Genomic DNA, 25413 nt, shown 5'->3' with positions numbered 1-25413 from the left:
TTGCGCGCGGTAGTACAACAGGTGGGAGCGCAGGATGGCGCGCAGGTGGCAGTACATCCAGTGCACATAATGTTTATGCTGCACACTGCTGGCATCGATGCTGTCAGCCAAGTCATCGACATGCTTGGACTAAAATATCGACGACAAGCCGGCGTGCCTTATGCGCGCCTTGAAGGCGAAGCTCGTCCCATGTTCGAGTGCTCGAAACAAGGTGCAGCATCCGCAGTGGAATGTCCAGTGCAATCGGTTCGAATCACGATGGCTTTTGCATCACGCGGCAGCCATCATCGGCGCATTATTGATATTTAACGGTCCTTTTTTTTAAGTCTGCTTCTCTCTCCCAACAAAACTCGAACGGTATCTGCCGGTTCGGTTTCCTTGGCAACGCCTTCAATTCAATTAAAAGACGTGATCTTAGACTTTTTTTTACGTATGGGGATCATGTTCGACATGCTCCACGGTTACTTCGATTTACATCCGCAGCATACAAAGTCAAGCGAATGAAGCGCATTGGGCAGCGGAAAGCTCATTTGAATGAACTGCCGCCGATTAGAACGAAGACCTACGATTTGGTACTGCACTTGGTCGTTAGGTGTAAAGTGGTTAATCGTTACGTTAATCGATCCTCCCTAGCAGATAGTTGTGTAGCGGATCCCTCTCATCAGTCAGCCAGTTCTGGCGCCGCCTCTTCGCAGACCCCAAAAAATGGAGCGAGGTTGCGCTAAAGGTCCGTTGTTCGTTCTATTATAAATCCCATGGGTTGTCGGTTTCACCCACGGAGCACGGATGATTATGGTTTACTTTTTGGGTGCCGGTAATTTTTGGGGTTGCCGGCCTCCAATATCGAGTGTGGGAAGTGTATTGTTTGGATTCCCTTCCGTTTGGGATCCCGTTGCCGAGTCTGGCAGAAACGTGCAGTACCGTTTGATGTGTTGATGATATGTTGCGATCACTTTATCACAATCATTCCCCCCCCCATCGGTTCGTTAGAGAACTCGCTGTTCCTTTTCGGTGTGACTGGACGCAGCAGGGCGTTGCATAAACCCTCGTCACACGGATCACAATTGATGTGGCCACATATAGTACGCTGTACCTTATCTCGCTTTCTCGGCCATGCTGTCGTGGCCATCCGTGGCCGGGGCGCAAGTGCACGGCACACAGCCCAGGCAAGTGGTAGGATAATGGTTAGGCCGTAAAAAAGTACGTTTACCATAAACAGAGTAAATAAACAAACGCCGTACCACGTCGAATGAAAACATAATGGTTTTGGGGCTCGAAACCAATCACAAGTGTACCAACATCCATTATGCAAGCGCATGGGAGAACCACCAGGCCGAGAGAGAGAGCAAGAGAGTTGGACGGCGGATTATGTTTGACCGATGTCGATGTCGATTATCTTTCGACGGACTGACGGCGGCAACGGACTCTCTGCGCGCTGTGTTGCTTGTTTAACAGTGTACGAAAACTGGTGGCCAACGTGGCGACGTGCACGGCAGGCCCACATGTAGCGGTTCATTACACACATTGCAACACAGCAACAACCCCGTCCCCGGGCCGCCTCCGTAGCAATAGAAGGCCCCCTCGGGGTTCGTCGCTCTTCGCAGCGTATTCGGGCGTTGAAGTCTTTCGTCGGACTGTGATTAAAACGGACGGACGGACGAGTTTCATTGCACCAAAAGCAAACAAATCGAGACCAGGGGGGGGAGGGGGCTTGTGGCCCCAAACGGGATAGGAACAATGCCTCTAACTACGCAAAGTGTCTCGGATTAGTGTGCGGTTTCCCGTGCAATGTCAGTCGGTCAAACGAGGGACGGCCAGCGGCTAGCGATCGAAACAACAAACGCACGCCGCTTGCGCAAGTGGTGCGAGCGCGAATTTTCCACACAACCACCAATCCACCACCATCGTGCCCCGTTTTCCCATCATTAAGCTGTAAAAACAAATTATGGCGCCCGAAGCCATTTCACCATCTCGGGCCGGGCCGCCGTCGATTGTCGAATTTGTTAACAAATTTATTATAGAGTTGTGTGGTGCGCCTGAAGGCTGTTGACATTTCGGCGAAAAACGGCGCACGATTCGTGCATTACCGTTGTGTTGTTTCCACCTCGCTGAATCACCGAATCACCACCATCAATAACGGCCACCAACAACGATTGATTCCCTACGGTTTCTGGGCCCTGGATCCCCTTTTAGGGCCGGCGGTGACAATTATCCGTCACTTATGTCCAAATAAATGGCGATGATATAACAACCCGCCCGCCAGATCCTTCGGGCCACAAACAGGCACACACGGCGCGGCGCGATGTTTGTTTGTGCGATGTGAAGCTCTGCGTGGTTGGTGCGGAGTGGAGCGGTGTTCCAGTCACACGAAAACACTCGATTACGCGCCCTCCGGCCAGCTTCAGTGGGAGGGCTAGAGCTACCGGAGAGTAACCCAATTCTGGGGCCGTGGGTTGCATCCAAGTGGCAGCCAGCCCATTGCTCCATCGGCGCCCGTGCACACCCACAACACGTGATCGCGGTCGTGAACCTCCCCCGTGTCTTGGGGGTGGGAGTTGGGGGTCCCTTAAGAAACGCTTTACGGTGCGCGCGTAACGCCAGCCCTTGCCACCGTTTTGTGGACGAAAACGAGATCGTGCTTCGTGGCACAATTGTGAGAACTTTTCTCACTTTTGCTCAACTTTGCCCATTGCAATGGTTGGTCCAGTGGCTTTTTCCCTAAGAAGGGTCAGATAGTGTGCCGGGGTGGGACCGTTTTGGATGGCGCCCGCCGTAACGCTTACTTTCACTCCAAACCGGGGCGTATGATGTTAGTCGTTTCATTTCAATTGTGATTGCTTTAAAAAAACAAGAATTGAAATTGGGTTTAAAAATAGAAATTAGAATGTTTTGAGTAACGCCCGTCCGGGAAGGCGACAGCTGCGTGCCTCCGACAGACGCTAGATTCCCATCGCCCCCGGTTAGGTAATCGGGTCTCCTGATCCGACGTGTGCCGGTGGGAACCGGTGATAGACACCTTCCAACCACGCCCCCCCACCGATACGAACGGTGAAAATAAAGCCCCCAAAAAACAATAGACTGACTGACGCCTGACAAGTGTTTCGAATCGGTGCAAATTGTTTGCTGGTCCATTTCAGCCCACAGCCGGTCAGAAACCGGCGACGTTGCTATGCAGCAAGTGTCTACTTTGTTTTTCAGTTTTGTGAATTTTCGAACAGTTTCGCTACGTCATGGCCAACGTTCACTTTCGCGCCGCGCGTTTTATGCAACGGCGACGATCGTGTTCATAACATTTGTCAACAGTGGAGGAATGCGAACGGTTTCGAATGCCCAACGCCTTTATGATCGATTTGATCGATGATCGATGATCCAGTCGATCACGAGCATCAACCCCTTCTCCACCACGTAGAAAGTTGTCGTACGTAATCCATTAGCGTGTTGTTGCTGGGACAAGAAAGAGTCGACGTGTTGTGGCGAGCAGGAATGCGTTTGATGAAAAAACCGAAATAAAAGCAAAGCTTCCGACAAAAGCAGAACGGTGCGCATTTTATGATGATCTTGAAATGCTCTCGCCCGATTCACGACTCTGAAGGCATTCCCCGCCAACTAGGGCTCCACTATGTCTGCCGCGGCTCCAACGGATTAATGCTTAACATGTTCGAACGCATTAAAACATAATCGATTAAAAAAAAACGGGGAATCCGATCCGGCGTTTATGAATGGAAGGCTTCACTCGAGATGACGGGGCGAAATTCTCGCTCTCGAGAACATCAGGCTGCCGGTAATTATCTACTCTTCTCGATAAAATGCCCAGCGACGCGCTACAAAAAATTGATCAATTCAAGAATGCAAAGAATGTGCATTCGTGCGTCGGTCTCGTGCGCTGCCAAAGATACCGATTGCTAATGCTTGGCAAATGCCGTAAACGTAATTTTGTTAAAAATGTGATCCCACAATTCATGCTACGGGAATCCCGTTGATTATCGTTAGTACACATTGTTTGTGTGGTACGCCGCAGTACGTTGACCTCACACTTTGGCAAAATTGGCTTAACGGTCCATGCCTTAACGGTGGCCCCAAACACCCAAACAATGCCCTCTACCAGCACCGACAATGCGCGAATCGATTTTATCCTTCGGCGGCCATTTATAACCTGATTGCATAATTGCACCTACAGACACTTCCACGGATCTCCCCGCACAAAGGGAGCGGGAGGTTCCTTTAACGCCTTGATCCTTCTTAACGTAACGGCGCAAAGTTGACCGCATCGGGCGCACGGTTCCAATCGAATCGGGCCGCGAATCATTTATCATCGAAATCTTCCTGGGGCGACTCAGAGAAAAAAAAGCGCCCCGGAATTCATATTCAGAATGTCGGCCAGGACACACGAGGGGCCGGCATTGGAAATAAAGTTTGATTAACTGACACCGAATTGATTTCGGCAAACATGAGCATACACACCGTGATCGTTTTTTTGCGCGCTCGCCATTTCACGCCAGGATCGATCGACCGGAAATGCTGATCGAACCGAATCTTTGTGCACAGAAACCGCGGTTCGAGCGACCAAAAAAAAAAGCGTGACCTTTTTGGTGGGCCCTCCCCCCAACAGCAACAACAACGGCTCTTATGCTCGAGCGCAGCTGCAACAATCAAAACATGACAGTGCCCCTCAGTTCGCAATTTGGGTTACCATTCGACAAATAATTGCGAACCTGTCCCGGACCCGGCCCGCCTGGCCGAAGGCAACCGACATTTTATCTCGCGCCTCTCGCGCCTGTACGTCCGATCCTTCGCGCCAGTGGTTCAATTTACCATCGACATAAATTATTCTTACACCTCGCCAGCGGAATATTACGGGCTGGCCCGTTACGGTCAGCATCGGATGCATTTTATCTCTCGCCCTCTCTCTCTCTCTCTCTCCCGTTGCTTAAGTGCGTTCGATAAATTTCGGCGAAGATGTTGCGCGGGTTTTTCTTTTATTTTTCACCCCGATGACCCAATGGAATGGACACTCCGGCCCCGGTTTCGGAACAAATTCATTTATAATGGACGACGACACCGAACAGAGAAATTATCGCAAGGCGTGAACGTTCTTCACGTGCATTTTTATGGCACTCTTAACCCAGCAAAAAATTGTTGCTTGTAGTATGTAAATTCCTAACAAGAATGTATGTTGTTACGCCGTTGGCCATTGTTGGGTTAATTTTTATTTGCATAAATTGTGGCTGATGTCATTATTAATGATGATTGAGGTTATGGCAGAGCCAACGACGACGAAGAACCCGTGCTTACGGGACGAAGCCATCGAGTGGGGTAGGCCATGAGAAAATGTTCCCCGCCCGAGAGAGAGTCAAGGCATACTAGAATCTCTGAAGTCTGAACCAATTGCTTCCGATTCGATCGTCAAACGTCAACATATCTGTAGCCAGCATCATGCAGATCCCTCATTTCGGTCGGTGGTTGTCGAAATGTTTCAATTAAAACCAAAGAATCAGCGCTCGTAAAAGGAATAGCGAATGGCATTTCTGCAACGCGGACTAGGGTTTGGAAAGGCGAATCCAAAAGCGAAGATCCGCTTTACCATTCTCCATGCGCCAAATCCAGCGCTTGCACCGGGCCCGTATCTTGATCAAGCGCCGGTCGGAGCCCCGGTTATGCAACGGCTTACAGTACAGGGCTACCCATCAATCACCCGATTGCCGACGACGAGTCGACGAGTGCCTACCCTCCGGAGGCGGATAAGTCGGTCCGTTAAATACGGCCGACCGAAAACGAAAAGTCCTGCCCCGTTCGGAGACACCGTCGTCGTCGTCTTCGGAGCGGGATCCCAAAACGGGATCGATTTTTTTCGTTTTCCTTTCTTGTTTTAATTGATTGCTCATTAGATGTATGTAAATTTTACTAGCCCCACCATCGTAGGGCTTCGAGACGCTTGTGCCAGCAAGGAGCCTAGCACCATGCGAGCGATTTTCCTTCGGTGATCGTGGCACCAGCGTTTACGCTTAATCTCTCTTTGTGCCGCTGCGAACGGACAGGGTGCTTGCGAGCTACACTTGCGATGCAATCTCTGCCCCAGCTATTGCTCGTGGAGTGCAACGCGCCTTTGCGCAATGCGGACGAACAGACTGCAACACATGATAAGCTCCGTGTGCACCCCAAATGATGCATAAGGGGTTGCTCCGGTTCGCTGTCGAAGGGAAAAGGGCCGGAAAATTGCACAATGCCCTTGACTAATCAATGGCTTCCTGGTAATGGGAGTTTTTCTCACAAATGAGCCGTTTTGGACAGGTTAGTCTGCAGCACCGGTTGCAGTGCAATAGATCTAATAGCGGGGAACAAACAGTGCCGTACTTCCGTTATATACTTGATGCATTAGATTTACGTCTAGCTTTATCCTTTTTCGAGATCTGATAGTAAATCGATTAACAGCGCCCACAGACCAGAGAAAAGTAGGTTAAAGTGGACATTGATTGGTACAAAAAATTCACCTCCACCACGCGAGTAGAACTCACGCGCGCCACGCAATTTCGCTAACGGTACTCGTCCGCGCGAAATAAATCCCCAAACGATTACATAAACCCCGGGCCAACGAAACCGGCCCGAAAAGAGGGTACCGGAACGTCGCCGAACGGTGCAAAATTATTAAACACCTTGAGCCCTAAATTAACGGTTCATAAACCGCCCGCTTTCGGGGGTCCCAAATTGAACCGTGCACGCAACGCATCGCACTCCACTAACCCACCGACGGAGGTAAATTAATCGCACAAGGACTCCACGGAGCCGCCACGGACAAGTCGAATCACTCGGAAATCAAATGTAACCGTAAATATTAAGACTACAATAAATCATATTTTCCCTCGGTTCTCGGTGGGTCGCACCGGCGCACCAGTGTATAAATTCGCCAAACGGGCCTCGTCTGCACCGTGAAACAGGATGCAGCGGCACGCCACCGGCACGACGGAGGCGTCTGCGGGAGGTGAAACAAATCGACCGAACCCCCCGCACAGGTTGACCAACCTTTAACGAAACGTGTTTCGGAATTGCGTGTGACGTTCGTGTTCGTGGCCAGCCGAAAAAAAAAAACGGAACGGAACGTTAGTTGAATCTGTCGAACAGGATTTCGGCAACCCAATCACGCACGGGTCGAACTTTTCGATTCGCGGACAGGCATTTTTATGTCTCGAAATTTTCTGCAACTGTTGGTTCTCTCCGTTGGGCGAGCTGCAATTGATGGTAGTTGGCCATAAACGTTCCATAACTCACCGGTGAGGTGCAATAAATCAATCGTATTCGCAACCGGCGAGATATTTCATAATCCGAGGTGTGACCTCGTGCTGTAGCAACCCGCTTCGTGGTGTAATGCGTGAAATTGAATTTCTTCCGGACCGACCGGCGGATGTGTGCCAAAAATTAGCTGAAGATGGTTCAATTAATTGTAATTTTCGTTGCTTCTTCGAACCGAGCTTTTGCGTGCCATTGACTCGTTCACACGTTTTCGCGCCCTGGCCGCGAGGGAAACAGTACCAATTTGCAAGTCTTGTTAATTAACATCGCACGTCGATGGTTCAGTAGGTCTCAACGAGGTCGCGACAGGCTGTCAATTGTCGGACGAGTATCGATTTCCTGTATTGGAAAATTGTATTTGCATCAGCCGAAAGAATGGGTACCCTCGTCCTTCAGACGGCTGGTTCGTGTTGGGTCATTTTTTTGGAAAATTAAATTGAAGTTCTGTCGGCCCTGCGCTCATTATGACGAATGATGCCATTTCTAACAAACAAACAGTGCAGCGATATTCATTCATGCGTCATTTTAAGATCCTTTCCGGAGGACCTCCCCAACGGTGAGTCATCGACCGTGGTGAGACCAGTCCAACAAACGCCTGGAGGCTCCGACGCAAAGATTGCAGTGCAATTAGTTAACTAAATGCAGTTTTGAGACCCACGAAACGCACCAACCGCAGGGCCAACGCCAGGAAAAACGCGAATTTGCGCGGCACGAAAACGACTCACGAACGCGTGTTTCTGCTGCGCTGCCGAAATTGACTCGGTCGGCCAGCCGGTGAGAGCAATAATAAAAATGATAAATCGCGCTAATGAGTTCGCTGAATTGATATAATTTACGGTTCATTTATCTTACGCCGCAGAAAGCACCGAACCCAACGCGCCAAGAACTCCTGGTCCCAATTTAATGAGGAAACTGATTAAACGAAAGCCTGGCGCATGAAGCAGTGCTGTAGTGCTGTAATTTGCTTTAAATTAATTTTCCCTTAACTAGTGCACGGTTGGTTGGCAATAAAATGGCGCAGCCGGCAGCAATTGTAACATCGTTACGTAACGCATTATTCAATCCGCGTTCCCGAAAATGTACCAAAAACTGAAATTATTCCACCGAAATTCTCGGTGAAATTCGCGGTGGCCTAGCTGGCCAGGCACGCTGCGGGTGCATCCGGCTGGCGCACAAACATAATGCTCGGCCGGGCGCCCACAGCAGCCAGGCAACATAAAAGTACCGTTGCTCTATCGTTTGTCTTCTCTGCGCGAGCATCTTTCATCACCTCGCGAAACGGCGCGCAACGAATTGATTTTAACGGATTCGGGATGCGGCGTTACGGACGGGCGGCCTGGCCGTGTGGCTGTGAGAAGTCGACGCGAGAGACTCAGCGAACCATTGCAAAGGTAATCATCGCGGGACAGGACGCGACGAACGCGGTGAAAGACTTGCGCGATGGCAAGCGCGACGAGCACGACGACGACGACGACGAAGGCGATTCCGGAGCAAAAAGTAAACAGAAATCGATTTTCAAATTACTAGTAATTGGCTCGGCGCGATGCTCGTCTTCAGCGCTAGGGCGGGCTGTGTTCCCTTTTGCTGCCGTTTCTGCACAGTCCAGGGCGTTCTCGGGCGGTAACCCGAAACCATTCATCCGAATCCGCTGGCCGGCAGCATTATGTAACCGGTGGGGCCCATCAATCGTCACCCTCCACGCCAGCATGCTGCGCCAGTTCTAGTGCTCTCGGCCCGGGAACTGCGCCCTGACCACCCCGGATGTTGATCCGGCGATTTGTTTTATGCTTTATTGAAACAACTCGACCACTTACGGCGGTGGCGGCAGCGACGTCTTCCGCTGCTGGCCCGCCCAGAAAGAAAAGTGATTTCCAGGGCTCCGTCCGCCAATGCGCGGCCCATCTTCGAGCCCCACTACTACTACTAATCGCGCCCCACGAGGAGGTTACCGGCCAATTTGCCACGGTGTTGGCCAGTGAAAGTGAAGAAAGCTACGCTTATAAAGGTGGGCCTGGCTCCGGCAACAACAACACCACAGCACGGCACGGCGGCCAGAAGAAAACGATTAATTTTCCACTAATTGCTATCGGAAAACCCTGGCCCATGCATAGCGCCATTGTTTGCCAACGACAACGGCTGGTTGGACGTGTCGATTTCGTGGCACTTCCTCGACGACTGCCGGACGACAAGCCGGAAACGGGCCGCTGTGGAAGGCTATTGCACTTGCACGGTCGGCTGTCGACCGAGTTGCATTAAATATGGTTCAAGCGGAGTTGCTTTGATGAGATTGCAGCCAGCCGTTTGCAAGCCGTTATGCTGCAGTCGCTAAAGAACACGAGCTTCCTTTACTTACGATTTCGCCGGGCGTTTTGGGTGGAAAACAACTTTCCGTTCGGTGCATTCCTTACCTAAAACGAAAAGAAGGCCAAAAGGCCGTGTATGAGTCCGGCGGGTTTTTGTTAGCATAAATTACCAGCGCAACAGGGCGGACCGCAACATGTTGCTCCCGAAGCGTTCTTCGGCTGCCCGAGACAAATAATAATGAGCAACGTACAAATTGGCCCGACTGGCCCCAAAAAAAAAAGCTGTCGCCGACGACGCCCAACGGAGATCGAATATTATTATCTTCCAGTCTTCTGTCTGGTCGCGGTGTTCGGACGCAGCCTTCGCTGGCTATGTTTACTTTGACCCACCCAAATTATGGGTGTTATGGGGAGCATAACAAAACCCCGTCTTTTGGTGGACGCATTTTTTCAAAGGCTCCTTGATGAGAGTCTGTGGACTGTGAGCGACGATGCAGCGAATGGCTCGTAATGACCGAAGGGTTATTACGAGCTATCAGAGTAACATGTGTGCCGACTCTACCAGGATCAGGAATAAAAAACCCTCCCTTACTGACAGTATTTAACCTATCTACAGAAACAAAGTCGGTATCACTGACAGCTCCAAAATACAAAAGCCTAAAAATTTCAGCCCACGAAGTGATGATAACGAAAGCGAAAACGGAGCTTCGAAGTCGGTCATATCCTGCACAATTTTTCCCCGAGTTCGGTTCTGGCGAAACACAGTCCAATCTCTTCGGAGGGTCTTTCAGAGTCCTCCGTCTACTAAACTACAAAAGCGATACACGACTGGCGTGTGAATAACTGCAGCCAAAGACCGCTTATTGTTTCATTGAACAGCGATCCGTAATGTTTAAGGATTTTACGACGAACAATATTCTTTAAAGTTTTGCATTTGAAGTTACAGAAAGAAAATTTCTCATTAACCAGTTTTCGTACACTACACTACTACCAATCAGGGTTAGTATTTTCGGTGCACAAAGGTTACGCACCATTACGTGGCGTGCAGACAAAATGAGAGAGAGAGAGAGTCCTTCAACTTCGCCCCATTATTTTCAGTGCGCACCGCAACAACTTCATAGGTCAAACTCATCAGCAAAAGGTCCACAAAATGGGTGAGAGAAAAAAAAAACCGAAACAATCAACGAGCCGGTCGCACAGGCATTAGCATATTAGTGGTCAATTGCCAGCGTTTGGAGCTGAAATCTATGCTCGGCCGTAGCAGTGCTGCCGCCGCCGCCGCCACATCGGTCATCATAAATCAAAGCACCATATGTCCCGTCGCGGGCCCGTGAAGAAGAAGCGCACCTTTCCAAACCAGCGGTTGACCTCCGTGTGGCCGCCGCAACTAAGCGCAAGTGTGCGCCGAACGTAAACTGTCTTTGCCCATCGTGCCATCGATTACGCACACGGCTGATTCATCAACCGGCCGGGCAGCAAGTGTTTTCCAGACCCAGACGCGACCTTTACCTTTCGACTGCGCACGCAAATGTCACCATTCTCTGGTGCTAAATTTGTCAACCGCCCGGTCGAACGGCCCAAACGCCACGCCGGAAAATGCTGAATGCTTAGCCAGACTCGTTGCGAGCAGAAGCTCCAGCATTATCTTCCCATCTCACATTATCTGATATCTACGAAGATCGCTGCGAATGGCGGCAAATCTCAGAGTTGTGATGAAATGGTTTAATGATGCTAGATAATGTTGAGGGCCATCAAATGGCCCGATCGCATAAGGAGTCGAGCTGGTGATGCAATAAATATTCTAGTGATTAAAACCCCGAGTTTCGAACTCAAAGTCTCAAGCCGAAGGCGATCAACGATCGTCGTGTGTATGTGAAACGAATAAGAGACCTAGACTTTTGCCACAATAGCCCACATCTGAATGATGATGATGACAGGGCGCAAAGCGCACAAAAGGAAGCACTAAAAGTGACCATTGTGGTGACCTAGCACACTGCTCAACAGCTGCCCAGCATGCTTACCCTCAATTCGTTCGCCAAAACTTCCGCCGTTAATGTCGACTATTTTGCCGCGTCTCTCCCGCCCGCCCGGGCCCAGGTTCTCATGTTACTGCCGCCGTCCGGCAGCCACCCCCCGGCGATCGCGATCGCTTCAGTCCAAAACGTCCTTGTGAGCATATTAAATTACAGATATTTCTTGCACTTTTAATATTCCGGCGCGCGTTGTTACGTTACGTCTCGCGCTGGATTGGACCACGGCACGAGAAACTTGATCCAACACGACGATGGCGGCGGCCCGCCGTCCGGACGCCATTCACTTGGTGTCCAATCTGAGGCCGAGAGGTCCGCGAGGTTTCGTGGAGCGAGTTTTGCAAGGCCTCACCGAAGCGCTGCTCCGGGAAACGGCTCGGCCGGGCTCGGTCCACTTTGCGCTCCGAGCACTGGGCGCTGGTGCACCTTTCGATTTCGTTTAGGAACGCGGGGCGTATGTATTTTCGAACAGGGTGCGGTTGCCGACACACAAGAACCCGGTACGACACAAAGAACCGTTCCGTGCTTGGCCACGGAAATACTTTTCCTACCTTTGCGGCGACCGGAGAAGGCAAAATTTATGTATCACGAAAAGAAATGGGTTGATGGTTGAGCTCGTTTTGGCCATGTAAACTGGCTGATCTGCAATCCCCGCCGGATGCTAATAGGGCAGAAGGACCAATCGCACGGCTAATGAAGGACCCGAGCGCCAAGGGTCCGAGCAGTGTGGCCTAGATCTGACTAGTCGCAGTCCTTCAGCGCCGGCCACATTTACGGGGGCGCACGTAGCAAAGTCAAAGAAAATAACACAGTATCGGACCGATGATTGGCCAGGCGCCAGGCGTCCAGATCTCCGCACCGGTGCCACCATATGCCACCGGAACGGAACAGGGCGCTCGGTAGTAAAACCCATAAATTAGATTAAATGCACCAAGCTGGCCTGCAAGGGCGTACTGGAAATTGCAGGCCAGCGCGCGTGGCAGAACACAGGGCCCAGGAAACCAGGCCCAGAACCCCGAGTGTCGGCGTCGCGGGCACCGTAAATTACCGGCACACGATTCAGCGTACGTTCGTCGCCGTTCGAAGCGTTGAAGTCTTTTGTTCTTTGTTGCACTGTGAGCGCTCTATTCGAGGCATTTCTTGGTGTGTTCGAGGGCAAATTAAACCTTTTTTAGGTTAAAAAACGACGACCAGAATCTTACTTCACTGAATGTTCCAAAAACTTTACATGTTTTCCGTATAATAAGAGAATGATAAATATTCTTTTAGAACAACGACTCTGGCCTTTTGTAGACGTGTTGATTTTTCGCTCATAAAACAGCATTCCCGGGAACCGCCCCGGGAGTCGAGGATCAGAACGGCTAACGGTACACCCATCGCGGGCGGACGTCAAACATTCGATCAAATTATAAATTCAGAGCACACACGCCAATCCGCCTCACACGTAGCGTGTGCTATGGTCGTTGGGCCCGCCAACCCCCAACCCCAGACACATTGTCCGGCAATCTAACGACGACGATCGTCGCCTCGACGATGATCTTCACGTCGCGCCGCGAATCAAACACTGTAGACCAGAAATAGAACAAGAAACACCATGGCTTCCCGGGAATTCTTGTGGCCAGCCGACGACGGCTGTACTGTATCATTTTATCGAAGTACTTACTAATGCCAGGCGCAAGCGTGGGATGGTGGGCTTAGGTCGATGACCGTGTAGTGGCCAAACGCTCGTCGAATTTCAAACTAGAAAACTCGGGTTCCCTGGCCGAGCGGGCCCAGAAAGTGGAGCAACCGAAGTGGAGCCCGTGATAAGTTCTTTCGAAATTCAGCGGGTGGTTCGTGTGGCTCTCGTCGAACCTGGAGCCCCGGCACTTCGGGGGTTTTCCGTTCCGATTGCCGCACCGTGGCCCGGTCGGCGTGGATTAAAAGATTTCCATTCCGAAGCGAACAAAAGTCGATCGGCGAATCGCCTGATGGTGCTGCAATTCGTGGCCCCGGTCCGGGGTCCGGCGATACTCACGATTAACGGCTCGCTGGGATGCATTTTCCACCAGCCGAACACCCCCAGCATTCGTCTGCAAGCTGACGGCCGGATTGTCCGGGCACCTCCAAGCTGTCCACGCTGCTGTTCACGGTTTGGCCGGCCCGGGATGCAGGCAAATGAAAGAGCCATTTGTTGTAGGTGATTATTTATGTAATCGGTTTATTGCACCGACGTCGACGACGGAGCCCCGGCTCGACTTTCGCTACCATCCGAACTGATGATGATTGCCAAATGTTTGAAGTGGTTAGGGCTTTGTTGACACAGCTACGGAGCTTGGCTGCGCACCGTGCAAATGCATTCCGTTGATTCAATAAATCAGCTTTATCAGCTTCAGGCGGAAGAAGCAAGAATTTACTGCACACTGGCAGCCATTGAAAGAATAATCTGTCGACAATATTAAATCACAACCAACCTTCGACGATGGTGACCTAGAAAACAACCCTTATGCTGGCGCATCGCACCAAATGCGCAGATTTATGACGCCCCCGATGCACGCCCTTCGCGGCCGATCCTTTTATTGCTTTACCCAAACGCGGGGGCCTCCGCTTTCCATTCGCACGTCGATAGAATTTATGCTAATGCCACGTTATTTCGATGCGAATTGATGACGGCTATGGGTTCCTTGGCAGTGGCAGGCGGCATTTGCATTATTTTCGGGGTGCTTCCGTTAGGTGCCCGTGCCCTCAATAATAACATAACGGTGGTTCGGTTCCGTTTCGGTCACGTACTCGGTGTGACGTGATGCACCTCATGAGCCGGTACCGGAGCCAGAGTTTGTAATAAAAAGCAACGGGCATCGGTGTTGCATTCTTGCGGGTTGAGTACCCAGATTTTATGGAGTGACATAAATAATGAGGTGAGATAACGCCGACGAGTCTGATAAAGTGACACGTACAAGGCCGTTCAACAAGTTCGTAGTCTCGATAACAAACAGCGCTGCGCATTTGTGACAGGTTTAAAAGCAAAGCAAATTAATGAACGACTATTGAAAGTGAATAAGAACTCTTCGCCTTCAATTAGGAGGTTAAAAGGGGTGTTTCTGAGTTTAAACGTGGTCGTACTAGCCTTCAAGGCGATCCACATCGAAAACGTCAAAAAACAGACACAACACACGAAATCGTAGAAAAAAAATACGGCATATCGTATTGAAAAATCATCGAATCACTGAAAAAGGTTTAGAACAAGGCCTAGCCATCTCATTGTAAGCAGTGTAACCAATGTTTTGACTGAAGGCTTTTGGGCTCCAGAAAGCTGTTTGCAAAGTGGATGCCGCATTCACTAAAAATGGAACAATGCACCAGGTTACAAGAGGAGTATTTTGAAGGAGTTCCAGTTTTTCGCTTCAGAGATGGAATTCTTAAATTGGAGTCTCGTAGCATCAAGTACAAGAATGTTCAGGGAGGCTATACTGAATAATGAATTTCGAACCATGCAAATGTGTTTTTCTTATCGATGCAAAACACTTTTTGAACAACCTCGTAGCTACATGTGAACATTCCCTGATGGGGAACACGAACAGGATGCCATTTGTGCAAAAACTCGACTCGACCAACCGACTGGTAATAGCCTCGCCTGATGCTGACATTTACGAAAAGGAGCAGATCGGAGGGCCACAGAAACCGGAGAACGTCGAATCGAAGCGCAACAATGTTGCTCAAGGTGCCGTGCCGCTGGAGAGTCGCTAGTGCGCACACGATAGAGAACCGGTCAACGAGATGGGCACCAAGGGTAACTACACTTGCCACTTGCTCGCTCGGCGTTGTAGTAGCCCCAGCAGCACTCTTGAGACGGCGGCCCAAGTGACATCTTCAACTGCCGTCGCCGCGTTGAGTGTTGAAAGGAATGTACCGATCACCGATCGCGCCCACACCACAAGTGATTCATGGCTGTGAAGCTTGGAGCCAGAGCCACTGTCTAGAATCTTCAGCCGCGCGCGATTTGTTTCCCTTTCGCTATCGATTGGGCCGCCTAGGGAGAAAGAGCCTGGCCGGCTTGGCTTGGCTGTGCCCACTACCGGGAAAACCTGTTTCTAAGCCTGCCCCACTGACATTTGTAGCAATCGCGCTTGAGGCTCGCGGTGATCGGTTCGTGCCTGATGTTTGGAGAGGCTGGGTCGTTAGTGGGTCTCATCATCATCTTCATTCGTTCTGGGCGCGCTTATGAGAGATGTTACATGGAGTGTGCGCCAAGTGCGCCAGCACGGCCTGGCGTTGACATTTACCCATCCCAGCTGGTGGTGGAGGTGGTAATAGTAGAACGTAGCTTGCGAAAGCTGGGATCGAGTGATCAGAGTGAGAATTTGGCAAGGCGTACCTAGAATTCGAAAATGGCACGACCTTTCGGGCCTCAGATGTCGATTCTTCCTGCGGCGAAGGTGCGCCACCTCGGAAGAGTCGGATCGGTCGGATGTCGTGCGATGTTAAGAGCCTCCAATTATACCCCTTCGGTCCCAGTGCCCCACCTGGCGGGTTCTAGAACGCTCTCGAAACCAAATACAACGGGCCACGTATCACATCTCGGGCTCTGGGGCTATTGCGGTTGCGGGCCCATTATCGAGCGTCATGTAAAACCCCGCACACGTCACGCGACAGCGATCCCCGGCGGCGATCCCCGTTAGACGAGTTTCGTTTTCATTTGAAAACGGCACCGGGCTTCGGGCGGCAAGTCATAGAGCTGTGGCTGCCACGGGCAACGTCGTAAACATCGGGCGAAACATCTCGAGGCGCGCGCGCGGAAACGGTGATGAGCCGAGGAAAGCGTCGTCGTCGTCGTCGTTAACCGTTGAGGGAGATGAATGATCGCTAACGGTGGTTGGCGTAGCCGGCACCATCGCCATCAATGTTTCCCGTTCCTGGTTTAGATTTTCCCTTTCTACGTTTGAGCCACGCGCGATCGAAACCGATTCTTGGCGCCCTGTTGTTGAAGACAGCAATAAGGGATTAAATATGAAAAGCTGCGGGGGCTGCCTGACATGATCCTAGACGTCAGTTGCGGAGCCTCCGCAGATTGTGTTGTCTCCAGACAGATCTACCGATTGCGACACTCTCTGGATGTCTGGCACATTGCGACATCGGCCTCGGCTAGGGAAAGTAAATTCAAATTACAACCTCCGAGGGGTCTGAAATGTAAGAAAATGATTTATCCAGCACCAATAAATCGTGATCGGGCTTCGAATGGGAGCGGACACAACACAATTAAGCGAAGTTTGTGTACGATCGTTCAACTGTCAAAAGGCGTGTAGTGCTAGAGAAAACTGGGCCACTGGGCGATGATTTATGCTCCGCCCAGTCCGGAGCGGTCCGGAATTCACGAATTGAAATGTTTCCAATCGGAGTTTTATCGGGCGACCGCGACCCGACTCCTAATCCGACACCGGCCACGCCACACAGATTTCTCTCCACTTTCGCCTATTCACTGGCGTGCGTGAGCCACGCGATGATTTATGAGCGTGTGCTGCGCTGGCTCGACCTACCGGGTGCCGTATGTCATGCTGCGGTCCCGCACACCATAAATGGGGCCTTGTCTTCCGGCATTCCGAAACGGTACCGCTTGGAACGACTTCCGGTCCGGCGGTCCTGTTGCCGTCGGTTCGGAAGACGAGCCGCGACGCCACGAGTGGAGGGGGAGCGCACCTCATTCGGCACTTTCCCTTTTTGTTACTGATTTTTTTGAAGCTTTTCCTACGATCGGATCGGAGATTCCGATCGGTGTCGGGGGCTAATCGGCACACAAACACACCAAGCGTGGCCACACCAATACTTTCACCCGCGTGCTGCTGCTGCTAGCCTCCCTTTTTCCTGTTTTCCCCGCTTTTATCGTAGTTTTATGACTTTATTGGAATGACTCCGGGCGCTGATCGCGTCGTCGGCGGCGCGTCTGCAAATATGCCAAACCAGCCGGAAGCAACCAGCCCGAGCGGATCGATCCAGCTTACGGGAGAGAAAAAGAGAGAGAGAGAGTGAGAGAGCAGGAATCTGCCTCCGGCGACAGATTACGCAATCCCGGCCGATGATGCGCCAGCTGATGTCCCCCGAAAGGGTGCGGTTCCACAAAAATTGAAAGTCGAATTGGGCAGATTCCGCTGCACACGGAGCCCCACGATCGAAGGAGAAAGTGAGTATGTTTCGGCACGGAACAATTCCTCGCAGTCGTTCGAGCCTCGAACGGCAGTGAAACGAAGTTGATCGCAGGAGCCGATCAGGTCCTGATCGGTCAATTAGGCATACTGTGGATCGTGCGCCGTGAATGAGCTCGTGCAATGAATTGGACGCTGGCGGTCGATTGCGACATTGTCAACCAACGCGGGCCGATATGCTGGACGCGTACGGACGCGTTGGGATCCGTCCAGCGAAAGATGATGAATTGAGGTGCGTGAGAAAACTGGCCAACATCATGCAAATGCTGCCGATCATTCAGGAGAAATCGATGTTTTTATTTCTGCAAACCTTTTGGAGCATCGAAAAAATCGGAACTTACTGGAAAGTTTAAAATCGCTGATCGTGGACACATTTGGATAGTTACATCCATCACATCACATCACACTCAATACTGTTTCGATTTTAACGACATTATATTCGCAAAGAAAATTAAATAATTTGGAAAACTTAAAAAATAAGGTTATAATTTCGGTGCAATTTTCACGTAACACTTATCTAAATGTATAATATAACAGTATAAACTGCTCACTAGATTAGGATCATTTGATAATGAGCTATAACATTATAAATATTACTATTTTTCGCATAAGTCGCTTAGGCTTACGTGTTATAAGCCCATAGTAAAAAATCTAAATTGATCTAAAAACTGTCGATACTTTTCGAGCTTTCCAATGTTTTAAGCAAAATAGCAAATTGTTTTGTGAAAACGCAGTAGCAACCACAGAGGCGACTTCGATTAACGGTTTAAGCCTATCCATATCGGAATCGAACACAAAATGGCGACTACAGAGTAAAAGAGAGAGAGAGAGGTGTGAATTGCTGTGCAAATAGCTAAACAAAAGCCAACAAAGCACCCCACAACCCCAATAGTGGCCGTACACGGCGGTGCGTATGCCCATTTGCATGCTAATGTTCGACACCGTTCACGGGATCGATTTCTCCCCGAATATGCCAATCCGATCGTCCATCGTCCGATGGCACGAAACTTCATCAAGTCGCACCACGGCCCGACCTGAACTGATGGGAGACGGCCGATGTGAGGAGTAACTCACCTGCGTCCCAAAACATCGGCCATCCTGACTGACTGACTGACTGACGTCGTATCATAAAGCTGGCCGATGTTGGCACCACATTCCATCTAAGCTGCGTCTCCGAAGGAAGTAGGGCCCCGAAGTCGAGCTCATTGATGATCACGGCAAACCGCTGCGACTTCCTTCCCGCCGGCACATGGCACACTGACCCCGTCCGAGCCCGAGACCAACCAACACGCACCAGAAGCTATCGAGCCGACCGGTCCGGGGGTATGACCTATCGAATATAGGCCAGGGAGGTCGTAAAGGCGTTGAAGTACCAGTAAATGACCAAAACGCAAACAGCATAAAACGCCCGTCCAATCGACCGCATTGATTGGCCAGCGGACCCCGTAATGATGTGGGGGCCCTCCCTATCTCAACCATCAGATCTCCACCCAGTGGGGGGGCCGTTCCGAGATGTGGCTGTGGTGTGGCCACCGCAATTACTAGCATCCTGCTGACTCGGCTGACTCAACGAAAGCGAAAACGATAGAGTGGCCCCGCTGGCTTTGCGAAACATTCTCGTCCACCGGTTGAGTGTGTGGAATGTGGAAGTACGGAATTGGTCTAGCTCTTAATTTTCAAGACCCCCACGTTACGCCCGGAGATTGCTTGTAGATCACTCTCGCTCCGTGTCGAGATGACAACGCCAGTACGCCGACAAGAACCCTTCGCTGGCCAATCTAATTGCATAATAATAGACCTGAGGTGGCACAATCCTGCCGCGTGCCAACCGGTGACCGGTTCTCTATCGCGTTGCGTTGATTTATTGCGTTAGAATGCCGGGCTGTCCGGTGCTGGGCTACATGGCAGACACCCATTAGCGAATCGGGCGGCCTGAAGATTAAACTCCCGGGGTCGTCCATATTTATGAAACAATCCTCGCGCGCTTACGCACTCCGCTTCGGGTCCGGATTTATGCGAATGATTGCATTTACCGCACCGGTATCGATTACAAGCGCCGCCGAGAAGCGCCGACAGCGACCAACCGACCAAACCACAACAGAACACAGGCACATTACACGCGAAACGAGACGAGTCCTAGCGACCGTTCGGAGTCGGAGCCTTTGCGTAACATGCGATCACCAACCTGTCGGCTCTCTCTCTCTCTCGGCACGATCGACTGACTGATGGACCCAGCAGAGTGCCCAGTCGTAGTGGTGGTGAAAATCTGGTTTCAAACTCCATTTCTTCACCAACCACCACCGCGTTTAGGGGACAGTTTCTTGGGGCCCGGCGCCACGGTGACACGGAGCGTGATTGGAAACCAGGCCACCGTTCCGCTGAAGCGGAGAAAGCCGTAGCGTGATTTGAATTCGTGTGCCGTACGCACGGACGGAATGCCTCATTCAAATGGGCTGCCCCAATCGAACCAACATCGAGCGACCAGTCCCAAAATAGATTCCGACGGTCCGTGGTGGTGTTCCGTGCCGTGCCAACGGGTGCGGGTGTCCAGCGGAACCGAACCGATTATCTAACGACGCGCTCCGACGGCCATTAATGGAAATTCAGCGATGTGATTGGAAAAGAAAAGAAATGCGCTCCACCAAAGACCCGGACCGATGTTGCGTTGCGATAAATTATGGCCACTTCCCAAGGTGAAGAATTGGAAAAAATCCTTCCCCCATTGGACCTTCATATCTTATCGTGCAGTTACGTTCGGAGTACTCAAGCGGACGGGCCGATAGGCTAATGAGCTGCTTTTAAAGTAGCAAATGGTTGCGTTAATTGAAAAACAAAGTCCACAAATCATTCTGCCCGTTATGCCGTCAGCCACCGCCAGCCGGTGTAGAGGAAATGCCATTTCACAACTGGCGGTTAATTATGAGTTGCGTTTCAATTGGCGCCTCAACTTCGGCATATGCAAATGTGGACGACGTATGCGAATAAATACATCAAACGAATACATAAACTACAAGACGCCTGGTTCTACGCAAAGAAAAAAATTACAAAGATCATAAACAACACTGGGATGTTGCATTAATCATCATTTCAACAACAACAAACAAAAGAAGCCTTCTCCCCCACTCGAAATGCCTGATATTCATTCAACAACTGCAGTATATTAGGACTTTAAATTAATTGTCTCAGTGGCCTCCACATGAATTGAATGAAGGAAAACCGTTTGTGAATTTCTGCTTGCGCAGCTGAAAAGAAAGGAGTTCTTGCACCGAATGGTGGTGTACTATTAGCTAACCTCCTAATCCTAATCAAATCCCTAATCAAATTATTAATGGACAACGCTATCGACAACAACTAATGCGTTTGAATCAAGCTTTGGCCATAAAAAGGCCAGAATGGGATAAAATACATAATTTTCAACATGACTACGCTCGACAACTTGTTCCGTTGCATAAGTATCGATTTGGCAGCAAAGCGGTTCACTTCTTATGAACATATTAAAAAATGGATCTCTGATCACATCGCTTCTTAAGATCAGGACTTCTATAGACACAGAATCCGTGAATTACCTGGAAGATGGGAGAAAATAGTAACTAAAGACGGACACCTTCATTAAAGTAGTGACAATTGTTGAATAAAAACCGCATGAACTAATTCGAAGTCCTAATAGAAAATGGTACGATCGAAGAGGATCGAGAACGGCCTGAGGTCACGCGAGCCTCCCAGAGGGATCTTGATCAACGTTGTTGAAATCAACAGATCATCATAAGTGATTATCCTTTTTGAAAGTCCATTTGACACCACCCGTTGAATCGAAGGACGACTGTTAAGTTCCATTCTACGAGGAAAGACACGCAGTTTGTGAGTTGAAGAAATGAAGAACAAAAACCCCAAAACGATGCGGGGGTCCACTTACCTTGTAGAGCTTCTCCTTCTGATACCAGACGTCCTCCTCCTCCTCCTGTGTGATGTACGATTGATCCAGATTGAGGTCGTCCCGCGAGCGGGACAGTATTTTGCGCCGTGACACCATTTCCCGCGGCAGTGTGGCCTCCAGGGAACCCAAACTGAAACGGAATCGGAATCGGAATCGGTTACTCGTGAGGGCCAGGGCGTGCTGCGTGTGCCTTTTGACGACACGACATAAATCAAATTTTAAATTAAAATGGCCGGCTTTCTACGGCTGAAAAATTCAAATCTTGCGCGAGGCCATCGATCAGCGAGACACCGCCTCGAAGGAGTAAACATCGCGCCACACGGCGGCAACGTGTCGTAATCGCACGAACCCCAATCGAAAGCTCCCCCTTCACACGGACGGCGGTGTCAGGTGCTGGTGGTGGTGGTTGGTGCAGTTGAAGAAATCCAAGTCCACGGGTCCAACGGCCCGGACCACCGCAGAGAGGCACCCACGACTACCGTTCGACCTCCGCGCGCGGCGCGTGCGTTGCGTTTGCGTTGTTTCTCTCCATTTCACAGCTCGATGTTGCGTAAAAGCGTTCGACCGACCCGCTCCGGTGCGAGGTGACAGTGGGTTTTGGTCAAATATTATCTGCCTCTGTATTGGACGTATTTCAACCCCCATTTTTAAGCATACCCCGGCCGGCGAGGTGAAGTTGAAGCATTGATTAGCTGCCAAGCCAAGCTCCGGTTTAGATTCTCTCGGGCCGATTCTCCATCAAAACGTCCCGAACGAATCAATAACTTCATCAACTTGGGGTGTCTTATGGAAGCGAAAACGCCACGGCTTGCCTATGTTGGTCAACACCGGTTGTCGGCACCTGCCACCATCTTGCGCCAGATCAACACGTCGCGGCGGGCGGGGTGGGGGCGCTGGTCTGCGCAATACGTGGGAAATGAAGTTTTCAAATACCGCATCGTGCGGCATCTCGGGGGTTCATTTCTCAACCCGCCGATGGACGACGCCCATCGGCGCCCGCCCGAGTGCGCTATGCGCCGAGCCGGGCCGAGCGAAAGCTTCGTGCGAGTTGAGAAATCTCCATCTTTTGCAAAACCAACACCTCCGCCGGGGCGTATGGTTTGGAGCGGGGATCTGGTGGCTGGTGGCCACCGAACCACCGAGCATAAACAACATCTTGTGACTGGGTGACTTGGGTGCCGATATGGAAGAGATAATTACGACGGACCCCCCGTTCAAGAAAGTTCTCTCCGATCGATTGGACCGAAGGCGTGCTCATGATACGCTACGGACTCGCTATTAGAAGCTCCAGGAAAGCTGGGCCCATAAACAAGTCCGGCAGCCACGCTGAGGTTTCCTTAGAACCGTGGACGGAATGCAGCGCAAGTTGGCGACATTGGCGTGGCCACTCCCGACGCAGACCCCAGAGTGGGCAGCGTGAGATTGTTATGGCCTTTTTCAACACCCGATCAATTCTATTCACACAGCCAACCCTAGACACCCCCGGGAACGGGTGTCCAACGCCCACACCGCACTTGCGCCCCCGCCATGGAAGGGGCCGATCCTCAGGTCCGATCGAACAGGTTCGAACCGCCCAGCATTGAGTTGTAGAGAACCGCAGGGTGTGGACCACAATGGACCAGGACCTCCGCGCGCCACATTTGGTAGGCGATCGAATCCAGCGCGTTCGAATTTGCTTATCCAGCCCGGGCAGGGCTCGACCTGGTCTCAGGCCAGGCTAATCACAATGCGAATAGAGCTATCGAAGGCGCACCACGGCCATTACATAACTTCATGGCGCGCGAGCGCGACCTTGGGATAGGCGGCAGAAAGTTGCACCTAATTGGACCACGCCACTCCCGGCATCTGGAGGACGCCCTAACGAAGTCCAAACGCGCAGGCGAATACCCGTAAACACCCGCAACAACGAAACAATTAGTGTGGCAGTGTGTTAGAGAGACCGAGTGCCACCTAAAGCTTGACCGTTTAAGGACCCGTGCCAGGGCCCGCCATCGTATGCAAAACTCTTAAAAGAGTTGTTAACGAACATTACTGCGCTCCGGTGCGCCGTGTTGCCCGTTTTGGACGTCTAGGATTACATTCTGGGAACTACAAATTTCTCTGGGCGTGCTTCGAGCGTCTCGGGACCGAACGGGACCTTTGCGCGTTCCGGTGCGATGCACATTCCTTGAAAGGCCGGACCGTTAGAAGGAAGCAGAGAGAGAGAGAGGTGCCAACGTGCCAGACATTTGAGACTAATTAATTTTGTCCCGGACGGCTATCGCCGGTTGGTGATAATTCCTTCAAAAACATAAGACGCGCAGAACAGATCTTGCGCTTGGATCGTGCGACGGATCGCCTTTTCCGTGATGGCATAAATTGTGTGCCGTGGCCAAGTCGTTGAGCTCACAGTTGCCCACACCAAAAAAGGTTACTTGCCTCGGTTGATACGGGACGAGATAAGGGGCCGGCGGAGCACGTTTGGAGCGCAACGTACGATCGCTGCAAGTACATGTGCATGCTTCTGAAGGATTTCCGCCGGCAAATAAATCATAATTTCGGTTATGGTTGAGTTCCTCCCGGGCCAGAAACTCAATACGAACCACTGTGGGGGGGCCACCGCATGTATTTTGACTAATTTTTGGGCACTAACATGCTTCTAATTAATGAACTGTGCAAAGCTTTACAAACCCGGGTGTCGAGTAACGTGCCCGGATTCCTGTCATCAATCCCGGAGCCGTCCCCAACAGTATATTTAAAATTTGGTCAAACATCCCAATTTTAATGGGAAAACCTTCTATCAACCTTGGGGCCCAGATGGGAAAATCGGACAAACACGTTACAACAACAAGCAACAATTACACCGAGGCCACCGACGAGTGACACAATGGGCCGGAGGCACAACCTCCACGGGCGGGCACTTTCAGGGCCGGTCTCTTGGGAAAGGGGATTTCCACGGACAGTTCACCAACTCCTTACCAACCGGCAGAAGACCTGCAGAGCATCGGGAAAATCGCATCGCACGCGCTGGCCACTTGATCGCTTCCATCTCTCTCTCTCTCTGTCTATCGAAATCGATTGTCCATTGAATGGCCGAAGGCTGGCGGCCGTAGTGGCGAGTGCCGGCGTGATCGGTTGGTTCCGGTGTCATCGTCGGACCCAAGCCGAGAGACACATCCGGCACGATTCTCGGATCGGCTTGGTGGGCGCCCGTTGCAAATATTGTGCCCCGCGTGAGCCAAGGTGATCGTCGTTGGACCTGATCGATCGATCAGCCATTGTGTTTCGCTGTTTTTTTTTCGGAGTTTCGGTAGGGCTCGTCCGGCTCGTCCCGTTCTCTCACCGAAAGCATGGCCAGACCTTCGGACGGCCGTTACGCAATTGGCCCATCGGTTCGGCTATTGTTGAAACAAGCTAAGGGGCTTTTCCCTACTTGTTTCAGATTGAGGCATAAATTAGCAACCGATCGGTGACGATCGGTAGGCCTCCTCCTCTCATCGTCTTGGGCCGCTGATTTTGGGACACGCCTCTCTCTTTCTCTCTCTTTCTCTCTCTTTCTCTCTGTCTCGTAGCGTGGCGATGGAAAGTGCGTAGTGGCGTGTCATAAATCACGACCCGAATCACCCGAACGGCCGGAAGTCTGTACTCCGATTCGATGAGGCCTCCCGTTTGAGGGGTCCGATGACCGGAACCCGCACGCTAGTTAC

The 25413-nt window shown here is 51.2% G+C and overlaps 1 protein-coding gene across 1 annotated transcript in view; it reads right to left on the bottom strand.

Annotated features, from left to right (window-relative positions):
- LOC131216549 (uncharacterized) overlaps positions 1-21852 on the bottom strand; it is a 44903-nt gene extending 23051 nt beyond the window's left edge. The window contains exon 1 of the mRNA XM_058211065.1: positions 21707-21852. Coding sequence (XP_058067048.1) covers positions 21707-21823 — 117 coding nt within the window. The 5' untranslated portion in view covers positions 21824-21852. The remainder of the gene's footprint in view (positions 1-21706) is intronic.
- Positions 21853-25413: the final 3561 nt, after the last annotated feature.

This window comes from Anopheles bellator, chromosome 1, assembly GCF_943735745.2.
Source record: "Anopheles bellator chromosome 1, idAnoBellAS_SP24_06.2, whole genome shotgun sequence".
Lineage (NCBI taxonomy): Eukaryota > Metazoa > Arthropoda > Insecta > Diptera > Culicidae > Anopheles > Anopheles bellator.
The sequence above is the reverse complement of the archived record's forward strand: the minus strand, read 5'-3'. Positions and strand labels throughout refer to the sequence as shown.